We start from the raw sequence: 14,499 nt of genomic DNA, 5'->3' as shown, positions 1-14,499 counted from the left end.
CCCAAAGGAAATGACAAATACTGCTTAGTCTGTACTGCAAACATTAGACAATTCCACTCCAGTTTAACTCCACTTAGAATATCAAATCACTGTGGTATTTTACCTGCTGAATAAATCCTGTCAAATGCAATGCTGTGTTTGGTGATAGGGTGAACGAGGTCCTGCTGGATTACCTGGCGATGCGGTAAGACGTTTGATTCATTAACTTACAGTATTTAATCACATTGTAAAACAGTATTGAGATGCTCATTGCTTCATCTGTGTTTTTCCTCAGGTTCAGCTGGCAGGACTGAAGGGGGAGACTGTAAGTGTTGAGAAGATGAGTCTTGAACCTTGGTACTGTTGATCATACTCATAACTGGGTGTGTGTTTGTGTTTTCAGGGTGTCCCTGGTGAACGAGGACCCCCGGGAGCGGACGGCCCCCCTGGACCTCCTGTAAGATACATTTTGTGATTTAATGCTCTTTCAAACAAGTTGTATTGTTTTAAAGATGCATATTAAAGAAGAAAAGTGAAGTTAGTTCTGAGAAAAGCTCCTGATCTTTTCCTCCCATCTGGGCACAGACTCAGTGATTATTTTAAACCGCACATTTTAGATTAAATCAGTTTAAGTAAATGGTTGGCAATGGCATTATGGCGCTATTTTAATAGGTTGGAAATGTGTCAAGGAGTGAGGTAATTAGTGTCATTTTGTTCGATTCTGTGTTTGTGTCAATGTGTAAGCACTTATGTGGATGTACTTATAGATTTATATGGCACATTTCCACTCTGTGACAAACAGAATGGACAAAGTTAAACTCAAACATTGAGACTTTTTTAATGAGGCTCAAGTGTCCAGATAATTTTTGGGGTCACTGTATATCATACATATCCCATTCATGGTCTGTTTGTGAAAAAGAAGCATAATTTCTGCTCTGTCTGCTTTTGTTGTGTACTTCACTGTTTCTGATTAGCCTATTGTTTATGCTGTTTTTGTTCAGGGCCCACCTGGACCTGCAGGTTTGCCCGGTGAGCCGGGTGAGAATGGACCCAGGGTAGGACATTTGTATTCTATTGTAACAGTCCATCTCGGCTGTTTTTAATGGAGATGTAAGATGTTCTGTGGTAACCATAGAGACTGGCTGGAAAGTGCGGATCTCAGTGCATGTTCTGGTGTCTTTGAGTGCTCTGCGGGGTCAGATTAAAGAGAGGAGCTCATTAGGAAGAGAGACAGGAGATGTTCAAATGGCCTGATGCTCTCAGATGCCCTCGAACTGATGAGATGACAGCATCATTAAAATGTTCTCGGAATACTTGAAAACATTGTTTCTTGCCAAAAATAATAATGGTATTTGGATAACTGCTCCAAAAAGGAAAAAAAAAAGAAAAAAAAAATCAAGCAAACTGAAAAAAGTTTTATGTATTAAAATGAAAATTCTGTCTTTATTTACTCACCCTAATGTTGTACCAAATCAATATGACTTACTTTCTTCAGTGATCCACAAAAGATGTTTAGCATAGTGTTGTTAGTTAACTAAAGCCATTTAAAAACCGTTTTGTTAACTGAAATAAAATAAAATATAAATATTAAATGGAAAATGAAATATTGCCTTTGCTATTACCTGAAATAAGTTTCACCCTATAAAGACTACTGTATCATAATTGATATGCAAATTTCTACGGCCTCAAAATGATCAACATGATCAAAACTTTGCTGAAAAGACGGTTTTACACGATTTACTACATGCCTTCTGTTATCTGATTAATAGTTTATACGTTTTTAACAAGCAAAAATGCCTTTTAATATAATTCTAAGAGCGTCCCTCTTCAGGTTGTGGAACACGCGTGCGTCATTTTGCTGTGAAATCTTCACTGATTTTTATGAAGTAAATGTAAAAATAACGTTTGTTAGTTTTATTTTGAGATGACCGCTTGCTAGACTTTTTAAGTTTACTATCCATACAGAATTTCTATATTTTATTAAAAAAAAAAAAAATGTCAGTGTTATTCAGAGGCCCCTCAGAGGAATATATATTTTGTGTGTGTGTGTGTGTGTGCGTGTGTGCGTGTACGTATATATAGATAGATAGATAGATAGATAGATAGATGGTCATATTGACTACTTTTTTATGACTTTTTGTCCTTGCAATTGTGAATTTTCTTTTTGGGTGCACAGTTCCTGGGTCTCAGTGTTGTAGCTCAGCAGGGTCGCAGGTGTTCTGAATGTAGCCCTCGTTCTCTCTGTCCCAGCGGGAAACACTGTCAGGAGCTCTTAAAGAGATCTTGCGCTCAGCTCAGAAACGCAGCGGGTGGCGCTTGAGTGAGTGTAGAATGACACACAACTGCAGAACGGCAGGAAGCCCTGAGTGAGACACTAAAAAGTGTTTATCTCTCTCTCTTTTTTACTCTATTTTAAGCTCTTATCGCTGTAATACCCCACACCCGTAATACAATCAAAATTGTTGTTTTTTTTTGTGGCATTTAGTCAACGTCTAAAAGCTTTGAGCCCATGTATATGCAAGTGTTCTCTAGATTGAACGTATCCCTAAAACCGACGCGTAATAGCAAGTAGCAAATCATAGTCTGTGACAGTGACCATAAATATAGGCTATGGGCTATTTTTATTAAGAAAATATGAGCCCTTCTATGTCGGACCCCTCCTGTTTCTGTTGGAAATATATCAACACAGGAAAGGAAACTTCGCTCATAGGATCTTAAATATTGTTGTTTACTTTACATATTTCGAATTTCTGTTGACTATAGAACCGAACAAAATTGCCATAAGTGTGATTTCCTGTTTGTCCAACAGAGGGCACTGCAATCCTTTTTATGTGCCTCTAATGGATGGAAGGTTTCAGTCATTAAACACATCAGATTAAAAAAGCTGAAATGTATTATTATTATTATTATTTTTACATGTTATTTTACTTTATAAAATATCTCCTTACTCCATATTCCTTATTATCTTTTAATTTATTTTAAGTGCTATATTATTTTTATTTATTTATTATATATATATATATATATAGATATATATGTGTGTGTGTGTGTGTGTGTGTGTGAAATATCTCCTTATTCCTTATCTCCTTTATTTTGCTTTTACCTAACACAGACTCACGAGACATCGTCTTCTCTGTTTCTCCAGGGTAAAAAAGGTGATGCAGGTTTGCCGGGAGTTGATGGTCTTCCAGGACCACCTGTAAGAACCACCAGAACATTAATTCTTAGCCTGAGTCGAGCTCTTTGCCCTTTATTTTTCCTGTCAAGTGTGGTTTTATGTTTGGAATGGAATACTAACATACTGCTTGTCGTATACTGTATTTTACAGCAGAATGCAACAGTAAATATTTTAACAAATAGTAGGTCATTTATTTATTTCATGCATATGGAAACTTAGTATGCTATGCAAAAACAGTATGAATATTATGACTATATGGCATTCTCAACATTATTATCTTAATGAAAAAGTCTCGAGTCATTTCAGAGTAACAGTGAGCTCTAGTGGTTACCAGAAGGCAAAACACATGCAGTGATCAAATAATATAATGATAACATAATATTGGTACATTTTAGTAAATTAAATTGTGAATGCATTGATTGCAGAGAACTATTAAAATGCAATTGAATTTCAAATGTCAACATTTCAAGTTGTATTTCTGTGTTTTGTTTTTAGGGTCCTCAGGGGCCTTCTGGGCCTCCTGGGAGCCCTGGACAAACGGGACCTCCAGTAAGTTTACATGCAACAAAATAATACTGTTTCTGTTCGTTTTTATTTGCGAACTGAACTACAGCCACAGAACATTAGCAGATGATATTAAATTCATCTGTTTGTTCACATAGGGATTACCTGGTGAAATCGGCTTCTCAGGAAAACCAGGAGAACCAGGAAAACCAGTGAGTCCCTATGACATTACCATGAGAACTCAAACACACTGTCCACACACTTTAATAACCTGTTGCCCTATTAACTCAACACTCATTTTTAGTGCAAAGAAACTTGAAGCAATGATTTTAACGGTAATTATTTTTCAGGGCCTGCCAGGAAAAGATGGATTAGATGGTTTCCCTGGAAATGATGCCGAGAAGGTTAGAGCTGTTTTAATGAGGCAAACTGTGAACTCAGTTCTGTGGAGGCAGAACTTCATCATTTCTAAACCCATCTAAAGGCCAGATCTGCTTTTTGACCTTTTCATTTGTGTTTTTGTTGCACTGCAATCTGTTTTTAATTATTTTGTATTTCTGTTTAGGGGCAAAGAGGAGAACCCGGACAGGACGGCTTCCCTGGTAAACCAGGACCTAAGGTAAAGGGTGACTAGTGCTTTAAGAGCTGGGTTGGAAATCCAATTTTTTTCCCCCATCACCAATGCCAGTTTCTCTCTCTCTCTCAGGGAGATGAAGGCCCTCCAGGACCACGAGGACCTCCTGGTGAACGGGTGCGGGAAGTAAAACTTAAAACAGCCTTGACAGAGTCTTGACAGAAGGACACATGACACAACTGTCTTTCTCTTTGTGTCTTGTTCTGTCTCAGGGAGAGCCTGGTTTGCCTGGAGAGCTCGGCCCAGTGGGACCCAAAGGAGAGAGAGGAGGCCAAGTAAGACAGAACTATACGGACATAATTATATGCTGTTTTCAAGTCAAAATCAGATGGTCTATTGATTAACAGAATCAATAGACATTTATATGTGAAAATATCACTCTTCTGTAGAAAAAACACTCCTGCTGCGAGAACCATCATCTATTCACTTGGGTGCTTCTCATAAAAAACATGTTCAGCCAATATTTCACTGCAAAGATTGTGAGAAAAAGATAAGAAATCATGTTCTGCATGAGACGGACTAATTTTCAATCTTATTAATGTTAGTTTACGCATAGTTTGTATGTAGTTTTGTTTGAGACATTTTTTGTCAGATTTCATCCCTCCATCTCTCTTGTAGGGAGAGAGAGGAAAAGATGGATTTACTGGCTCGAAAGGAGAGAAAGGAGACAAGGTGAGAGACAAGAGAAAGTTTAAAAATGCAGATAGTCATTATTTTATTATAAAGTGTCAGTCAAAAGATTGGACAATGAGTTAATTAAATTGTTTTTCGTGATTAAAAAAAAACTTAATATAAAGGCTTATGATTAAATTATTTAAATATACATATAAATTATATAAAGAAAAATAGTTTAACTTTATGAATCCACTGTTGAACAGTAGTGTGTATAGTTATTTCACAGTTTGGATTATTACTGTCTAAAATAGACAATCACCTAAGATTCATATTGTTTAATGCACAATTGCCTCTAGCCCAGTGTTATCTTCGTTATCTTCTGTTTCTATTTTTTATACTTTTAAACAGTTAAAAACAGTTGAGGAAATATGTTCCATTGTACAAAAATCTAAATCTGCCACGTGTCAAATGGATCCATTACCGACCAGTGTTGGGCAGTAACGCATTACTTTGTAATGCGTTACTGTAATTTGATTACTTTTTTAGTAACGGAGTAATTTAACGCGTTATAATTTTCAAAATAGTAATTAGAGTATAGTTACAAGCCGAGGTCTCTATACATTACTGCCACATTACATTGCTGACAGAATGCAGTGTTTTATAATCTAGAGATTGTAAAAAGGATGTAGCACATGCACTGTCGAGTCAAGTGTCAGTGGATTAGAGACCTGCTCCCGCGAGACCCGACGCAACAGAGTGCGGCGCGGGACAAGATGGGCGAGTGCTGGTACGGGCAGGTAGACACTCGTGTGTGTGCGGGATGCGGGAGAATAAAATGATTCACGGGACTCCGCAAAATAGAAATATCTAAACATAAAATATCTAAAACAAATAAATTGTTATTCATCTATTGCACAAAAGCAACATGAACTAATATAAAATATAAACGATTAACAGGTGCAAGCGTATGCATAGTTTCTATTTAGGCTATAGCACGTGTTTGCAGCGTTGAGCAATGCAGTGCTGAAATTTGCGTGCTCACGAATCCTCCCATTATAACACACGAATTGCAGACATTATGAAAGATTCATTATGCATATATTTATTGTGTTATAACAGAGATTTGTGAGATTGCGATGAACTGAGATGTCTTTTAGAGATTATAAATGCAGCGCTCTTTGCTGGCATTCTGCCATGCCAAACCATGCACGCAGCAGCTGCTTGCTTTAGTTAAAAATAACAGTGTTCTGTGAATGTTGATGCTTTAATAACAAATATTTATCGGGAGCGTGTATGCTGGGATTTCATAAATTTAATGGAGAAAAAAAGCAATGTAACTGGTAATGTAACTAATTACTAATTACTTTTGAAATAAAGTAATCAGAACAGTAACGTGATTACTTTTAAAATGAGTAATCAGTAATCAGTAATTTGATTACATTTTCAGAGTAACTTGCCCAACACTGTTACCGACTCGCTTGGTTAAAGCTGGTTTACCTTTACTTTCCTCTTTAATCCCAGACATCATGCATGCTTCACTTCTTTCTGGTACTGTCCCTACTGCATTTAAAACTGCAGTGATAACACCCACTCTCAAGAAACCAGAGACTGACTCAAATAACTTTGATAATTATCTTCCTATTTAGAATCTGCCGTTTTTGTCAAAAATTCTTGAAAAGATTGTTGCTCCCCAGCTCCGTGGTCATCTTTCTAGTAATAGTTTATATGAGCAGTTCCAGTCAGGGTTTCATTCTTATCACAGTGTCGAGACTGCACTTGTAAAGATATCCAATGATTTATTACTAGCTGCTGATTCTGGACTTTTATCAATACTTATACTTCTTGATCTTAGTGCAGCTTTTGATACTGTTTCACACTCCATACTCTTAAGTAGATTGGAATCTATTGGAATTACTGGTACGGCATTATGTTGGTTTCGTTCCTATCTCACAGACCGCATGCAATTTGTGCAACTCAAACAGTTTAAATCAAAATCAACTTATATTGTCCCTGGTGTTCCACAGGGTTCTGTTTTGGGACCTCTTCAGTTTCTTATCTACCTTTTACCTATTGGCACCATTTTTTAGGAAATATGGTATTCATTTCCATTGTTATGCTGATGACACCCAACTTTATCTGTCTTCTAAACCTTCCTCAAAGTTTCCTCCTTCTGCTCTTCTCGAGTGTCTTGATAAATTAAAAACTTGGTTTTCAAGTAATTTTATCAAATTAAATAATAGTAAAACAGAAATTCTTCTTGTTGGTACAAAAACCACAATAGATAAGTCAAACATTTCCTCTGTGATAAGAGACAATTGTCCTGTTCCTCTGTCTAATCAGGTTAAAAGTTTGGGTATAATCCTCGATAAAACTTTGTCGTTGGAAGCTCATTTAACATTAACAGTGTTACCCGTTCTGCATTCTTTCATATTAGGAATATTAATTGTCTGCGTCCTGTCCTTTGACTGAAGAGTACTGCTACTCTTGTGCATGCTCTTGTAACATCATGAATCGACTATTGTAATGCTTTGTTTTATGGGCTTCCTTCCAAATCACTTCACAAACTACAGCCTGTACAAAATGCTGCTGCTCGAGTTATTACCAAAACTTCCATCTCTGAACACATCTCTCCTGTTCTACAAAATTTGCACTGGCTCCCAGTTAAATTCCGTGTAAATTTTAAAATTTTACTTTTAACCTACAAAGCACTCAACAACTTGACTCCTTCATATCTCTTGGATCTTCTTCATATACACACTCCTTCTCGCATTTTAAGATCTGCTTCTGCACTTACTCTTGTTCTCCCATGCACTCGGACAACTTCCATGGGGTCATGAGCTTTTGGTTATGCGGCTCCCCTTTTATGGAACTCACTTCCTGTAGAAGTTTGCAATAGTTCAAGTCTTCCGGTCTTTTAATCTCGTCTTAAAACGTATTTGTTTAGGCAGGCTTTTATTTGATTTGATGTATGTTTGTTGTATTGGCTTTTATTGTTTAATGTTATTGTTTTACTCTGTTTTATGGACTTTGTAAGGTGACCTTGAGTGCCATGAAAGGCGCCTATAAATAAAATAATATATAATGCATAATAATAATAATAGGTCACATCTGTGTAATGATATTTGCTATATCAACATTATAGCATTCTACAGTAAAGAAGGCTTAGAGAGGCCATTTTTGACCATGAGTTGCTAGGTTTCACACATTCAGGATTAAAGCATGAGGGCATGAGGTCGTTAATGAGATAATTAACATGCTGACAGGATAAGGATATAACCTCTCTGTTACTGTTTTTCAATCATACAGGGTGAGATTGGCCCCAGGGGTCCAGCCGGGGTCCCAGGGAATGTGAGTACAGATGATACTTAATATGTATACAAATATATATCTATATGAATATACAATTATAGATGATTTAATTAATGATAATAATAACAGTTGATATCTGATGTAAGTAATAAATCAGATAAATGAGAATAGACTAGACATTTCTTTTTCTTTTTTTGTATTTAATCATGTATTAATTATGTATTGATTCTGCTGATGCTCTGTTTATTGATGAATGTGGCTTTTAATTCACAGTATTGTATTACAGTATTATTTCACAGTGATATGTTTTCATTTTCTTTAGGTAGCCAATGTGATTCCTGAACCTGGTGAACCGGTAAGCCATCAGTTTTGTCTTGATTTTAAGCTTATTTTGAGTAATAAAATATATTTTGTATAATACATTGTATTTTAAAATATCATATTTTGAGAATAGTTTGTTAATAGATATTTTGAGTGTATCTATTAACATAATCATCTTACACATTTTTCTTAAAAGTGTGGTTGTGCCATCTTTCTTGAAACTAAATGCCACTTGGTTTGATACTTTATTTAATGCATTCATTTTTTAAGCGTATGTCTATTTACTGTATATTCATGTAGATTTACTGTTTTTATCTTTAGGGTAAGCCGGGAGAGAAGGGAGAGAAAGGAGATCAAGGAAAACCAGGCGAGATGGTGAGCTTTTATTGTTTCCGACACTTACGAATTCATTTTGTGTGTAATTAAGAAAACCTTGCAGTTTGTACAACCCATCACAAGAGGGCAGAAGAGAGTCAAGATTGGTTGAATTACTAGTCTCTTGTGCCTCTGAAAATGATTTCATTTATAGCATCATGTTACTGTCACTAGTGCCTTCGTAATGCAGGCATAATGAAGTCTGCTGTCAGTTTGAAGAATCACGAGGCAAATCCACCTGAAAGGAACAACGAAATATGTGCGTTTCATTTCTGAGTGAGAACATCCACTTGAAGTGTTTTACGCATTAGCTGTCATTAGATATTAAGGGATTCAGTGCTGCATAAGGGAATATAAATAAACCTGAAGGTCAGGGATATCGCAGCACATCAGTTGATATTATGTACCTCTGCTGGCTCACATTAAATCCACCATTTTGTTATTGGAAGATTTTGCCGGTGAAGGTGCCTTTTTGCCCCAAGCTATAAAAAAAAGCAGATCTCGAGCATCTGTCCACAGATCAGTGCAGTTCCATTAATTGTGAAAAATGCCCAAGCAGTGTGTTATTTACATATTTACTGTAGCTGTTAAAAATAATAATAATAATTTACTGATGCTAAATTGTTGACATATCCAAAATTAGCTTTTTTTTTTTGTGCATATTAGTGACCCTGGACCACAAAACCTTAAGTCTTAACTCTTAAGTCGATGGGGTATATTTGTAGCAATAGCCAAAAATGCATTGTATGGTCAAAATTATTGATTTTTATTTTATGCCAAAAATCAGTAGAATATTAAGTATAAGATCATGTTCCATGAATATATTTTGTAAATTTCCTACTGTAAATATATTAAAACTTAATTTTTGATTAGTAATATGCATTACTAAGAACTTAATTTGGACAACTTTAAAGGGGATTTTTTTTAAATATTTAGATTTTTTTTGCACCCTCAGATTCCAGATTTTCAAATATTTGTATCTCGGCCAAACATTGTCCTATCCTAACAAACCATACATCAATGGAAAGTTTATTTATTCAGCTTTCAGATGACGTATACATCACAATTTCAAAAAATTGACCCTTATGACTGGTTTTGTGTTCCAGGGTCACATATAATCTCTTGACTAATGTGGGCTAATTAATAATTCAGGAGGTCATTTCCTATATACTGACATCATGATCTGCCCATCTTCGGCATTCCCACTCTGTACTTTTTCCAGATATTCTGCTGAAGATAATTTATATTAAATTACATTATTTTATGTGTTATATTATATTATATTATATTATATTATTAACACATTTAAAAAAAATTAATTAATTAAAGCTCTCTCCATCATGCACTCATTTACTAAAATAGTCCAGACACCAAGCGATGCATCATTTACACAAACACAGACAAGCTTGTTACTATGATGTATCTGCTCTCACCTGAATTTATTAGTGTGAAATGAGAAATCTCTCTTAAATTCCTGTTCTCGCAGGTTCAGTCAAATGCAATCATTTCTGCTAGAGAAACTGCCCTGATGATATCTTTAAAGAGAACCAGGTTTCATTTCCGGAGTTACAAAGTCACTATGACTGAATGAACAATAAAGTGTTTTAACATAGACATAGAAAAAAAAAAAAAAAGACAGACATGAAAGGGTTAGTTCACCCAGAAATTTAAATTCTGTCATTTACTACCCCTAATGTCTTTCCAAACCTGTTTGAAACACAAAAGAAGATATTTTGAAGAATGTAGAAAACTGTTTCAGGTCCCATTTACTTCCATAGTATGGAAGTAGTATAGTAAATATATTCTTTTTGGAATGACATGAAAATGAGTAAATGACGACAGGATTTTCATTTTTTTTTTTTTTGGTGGACTATCGCTTTGAATTACACATTACACACTTTGAATGTGTTTTAAGGTATTATAGCATATATTCAGAGTTACCTACTACTAAAATCAATCTGATTACCTTCACATTCTCTGATATTACCAGGGTCAAAGAGGACTTCCTGGAGAGCAGGGATTCAGAGGGCAACCAGGACCTGCGGTAAACCAGAAACAACATCTTAACCAGCTGTTTTACAATACATCTGACTTGCTTTCATTCACACGAGACAGTCTACTGGATATGATGATCACTGTTAATCCTATACCGTCATATTCCAGTCAAATCTATGAGAAAGTCAATGATTTTTAGAGTAATTGAGATGTTTCTTCTGTATTCCACACACGACTGTCTGATGTCTTTCACTTGTTTGTGTGGACAGGGCCCTAAGGGGGATGCTGGTGAAAAAGGAGAGGCAGGGAGAAACGGAGACCCAGTAAGCCCAGTTCTTACCACACATGATGTTTTTTTTTATTGATTTCAGAACTTTTCACTCTCATACTCTTCACTCTTTTTAGGGTCCACCCGGATTGATGGGCCCTCAGGGGCCCCGAGGGCTGCCAGGCAATGTGGTACGTTCTTAAAAAAATTCCTCCAAAATACAAGATCGATTTTAGGAAATATACAGTTTGTTTCAACTGTAAATGTAGTCATTTAAACTGGTGTGTGACGTTTTTTTCTTCTAATCTCATTTTGTAATTATAACTTTTAGAGTCAAATATTTTGGGGGATTGTAAGTAATTTTTTTTGCAATTGTAGAAATCTTGTTTGGTTTGTTTTTCAGGGTATTCCAGGCAGCATTGGGCCACCTGGGATCGCTGGACAGAGAGGAGAGAAGGTATGAAAATTAACAAATGAAATAAACTGCCTGTTTTTTATATATATATATATATATATATAAATATATATATGGACATTGATGTGGACATTTTGTTGGAGAAGTTGTATTATTTTGCACCAAGCATCTATGAATTACTCAATTTAATTATGCAATTATGAACCGTAATCAAAATTCACCCTGTCTGAATCAGATTTTTTTTTGTAGGACCATGTAGATTCTTTAAAAATCTGTGTCTTTATGGCTGTTAATATCACACAAGGGAGATGCTGGTAAAGATGGTCCCTCTGGACCCCCTGGTCCAACCGGTGAGACTGGTTTGAGAGGAGAAATCGGTTTGCCAGGAAAAGGCAAAGAGGGACCAAAGGTATTGTATTCATCAGTTTAATAACATTGATTATATTATTAACAGGGGCGGTTCTAGACCACAGTAACTGGGAGGGCCAGACAGGGGCCACTTGTGCTTTTAGGGGGCACAATTTTAAAATTCATCTTAAACTACTTTAAGTAGCCTATTATTCATTCAGTCATTTTTCACCATGTCATGTATCGCTGCAATCTAGATGTAATCTATAACAATTAAAATCTAATGAATGCAACTAAAATTAATGTTTCATCATGTTTCATTTATTTGACAAATAATTTTGTAGTTTTTTTGTAGTGTCAGAGTAATTTTTTTTGCAATTGTAGAAATCTTGTTTGTTTTTCAGGGTATTCCAGGCAGCATTGGGCCACCTGGGATCGCTGGACAGAGAGGAGAGAAGGTATGAAAATTAACAAATGAAATAAACTGCCTGTTTTTTATATATATATATATATATATATAAATATATATATGGACATTGATGTGGACATTTTGTTGGAGAAGTTGTATTATTTTGCACCAAGCAATATTCCCAAAATATATCATGAAATATCTCGATTCTCAAATATGTGCAAGTAAATGCATTTTGCACCTTTATAGATTATGTTAGTTCTCTAGTAAAGTAGCCTAATAGTATTAATCTATTAACTTTGCATAAAACTTAGTCTTTTTACTTAAGTACCAGATATGGTGTCATACCATTACATATATTTAATACGACTGACTTTGTATTTAATGTGAAGCTAATAAAAACATAGTAAGTTACTAATTAGCCTATAACACTTTCATTGTACAAAAAGAGAGCAAAGAACTTTTACACTATCAAAGAACATTTTCACTTCAGTCCAGCGAATTCAAGCACTCTCAAAAACTCCCATAAACGCAGATTTGAATTTAGCTGCTGGAGATGTTTTTCTTTTTTTATATGCATAGTTTACAGGACAAACTGCGCATTTCACCCAAAATTGTTTGGTGTGATATGATTCCAAATTTAGTGGGGGCCAAAGGGGGGGCCAAGCTTGTTGGCAGGGGGGCACTGGCCCCCCCCCAGAACCACCCCTGATTATTAAACAGTGTTACTTTGCTCAAATTTATTACAAATGTTCCATGTGGATTCTCAAAACTACTAGACAATTAGGTTTAGAAGAAAAGAGCATGCAGTTTGTTTCATTCTTGTTTTACAGTTTCCCGCCATGAGCGTGTAAAATTGCATTTAATAAGCTTTGTGTTTACGTCTAGTCCTCTAGAGAATCTGAAAGTTGTTTGTGCTAACTTTTTCCATTTATATATGCTGATTGTGGTTAAAAGCACTGAAACGTGTAGAATAAAACTACCACACATTTAAACTAATGAGTCAACTGGACCGCGGCTGCAGGTGTTGGGGAACTGGGGTTGTTTTATAGCTACAGATGCCTTATTTTTCCAGCTGTACACACACACACACACACACATCCACAATCACTCCAACAGAGATATAGGCACATTAACACGTGTATAATAATCAAATGAATGAAAATGTAAGTTTTGTCTGACAAATCACTGATACCAAACCAAACATCATTGGTGATTTTCAGTGAATCATGACTTAAATTTTATTCCGTTTGTCTCTCAAAGCTGTCATATGACTTCAGATGACTTGGAATAAAATGACCATTCATAAAAATAAACTGTATATGATTTTGTGAGAGGGAAAGTGAAAGGATGAATAAAAGATTGAGAGTTAAATAGAGGAACTAGCAGCACAGCAGTAATCTGCTTTCTTTAATTACAGGGTGATTCTGGAGCTCCAGGTGCACCCGGACCTCCCGGACTGAAGGTAATGAGACTTCTCTCACAAGTTTTTTTCTCATTAAAAGAAAGAATCAAACTTAATTTTGTCTTCCATCAGCATGAAAGGTCTTTTCATCCTTCCTAATATTACGGTTTTATTTTATTTTTGATCCAAAAATTGCCTTCCTGGGAGACATAAGAGACTTCAAGAACATTTTACAATTTTTTGCTGACCTCAGTAACGTAGATAGATAGACAGACAGAGAGAGAGAGAGAGAGAGAGAGAGAGAGAAATTGATAGATTACTATACTCAGCCTCAGTAACGTAGATAGATAGACACAGAGAGAGAGAGAGATACATTGATTGATTACTATACTCAGAATATGCATTACAATAAATATGCAAATTAGAGTCAATATTGAAAAAAGAGTAAACAATATATATCTTATACAGCAACACACAGAGCTATCATCTTTATATTGGAAGGGGAATGCTGTTTATTTTTCCATGTTAATCCCTTTTTATTTTGTGTTTCAGGGTTTGCCTGGTCCACAAGGAATGCTAGGGATGCCAGGAAACAGAGGACCACCCGGAGAAGGAACCACTGGACCCGAGGTATGGAAACACACACACACACACACACACACACGCACAGGTTTGTTTTTGTGAAAAGTGGGGACATTCCATAGGCGTAATGGTTTTTCTACTGTACAGACCGTATATTCTATT

The 14,499-nt window shown here is 35.7% G+C and overlaps 1 protein-coding gene across 1 annotated transcript in view; it reads left to right on the top strand.

Moving 5' to 3' along the window:
* The window catches only part of col22a1 (collagen, type XXII, alpha 1), a 54,601-nt gene that overhangs the window by 29,379 nt on the left and 10,723 nt on the right, over positions 1-14,499 (top strand). The window contains exons 19-40 of the mRNA XM_016537049.1: positions 149-184; positions 275-304; positions 383-436; positions 981-1,034; positions 3,125-3,178; positions 3,653-3,706; positions 3,820-3,873; positions 4,012-4,065; positions 4,227-4,280; positions 4,368-4,412; positions 4,508-4,570; positions 4,914-4,967; positions 8,217-8,258; positions 8,542-8,574; positions 8,862-8,915; positions 10,906-10,959; positions 11,180-11,233; positions 11,316-11,369; positions 11,582-11,635; positions 11,898-12,002; positions 13,771-13,815; positions 14,308-14,385. Of these exons, the coding sequence (XP_016392535.1) occupies positions 149-184; positions 275-304; positions 383-436; positions 981-1,034; positions 3,125-3,178; positions 3,653-3,706; positions 3,820-3,873; positions 4,012-4,065; positions 4,227-4,280; positions 4,368-4,412; positions 4,508-4,570; positions 4,914-4,967; positions 8,217-8,258; positions 8,542-8,574; positions 8,862-8,915; positions 10,906-10,959; positions 11,180-11,233; positions 11,316-11,369; positions 11,582-11,635; positions 11,898-12,002; positions 13,771-13,815; positions 14,308-14,385 (1,179 nt within the window). The remainder of the gene's footprint in view (positions 1-148; positions 185-274; positions 305-382; positions 437-980; positions 1,035-3,124; positions 3,179-3,652; positions 3,707-3,819; positions 3,874-4,011; positions 4,066-4,226; positions 4,281-4,367; positions 4,413-4,507; positions 4,571-4,913; positions 4,968-8,216; positions 8,259-8,541; positions 8,575-8,861; positions 8,916-10,905; positions 10,960-11,179; positions 11,234-11,315; positions 11,370-11,581; positions 11,636-11,897; positions 12,003-13,770; positions 13,816-14,307; positions 14,386-14,499) is intronic.

The sequence above is a fragment of the Sinocyclocheilus rhinocerous genome, unplaced genomic scaffold (assembly GCF_001515625.1).
Source record: "Sinocyclocheilus rhinocerous isolate Xijiao unplaced genomic scaffold, SAMN03320098_v1.1 scaffold1154, whole genome shotgun sequence".
Lineage (NCBI taxonomy): Eukaryota > Metazoa > Chordata > Actinopteri > Cypriniformes > Cyprinidae > Sinocyclocheilus > Sinocyclocheilus rhinocerous.
The sequence above is the reverse complement of the archived record's forward strand: the minus strand, read 5'-3'. Positions and strand labels throughout refer to the sequence as shown.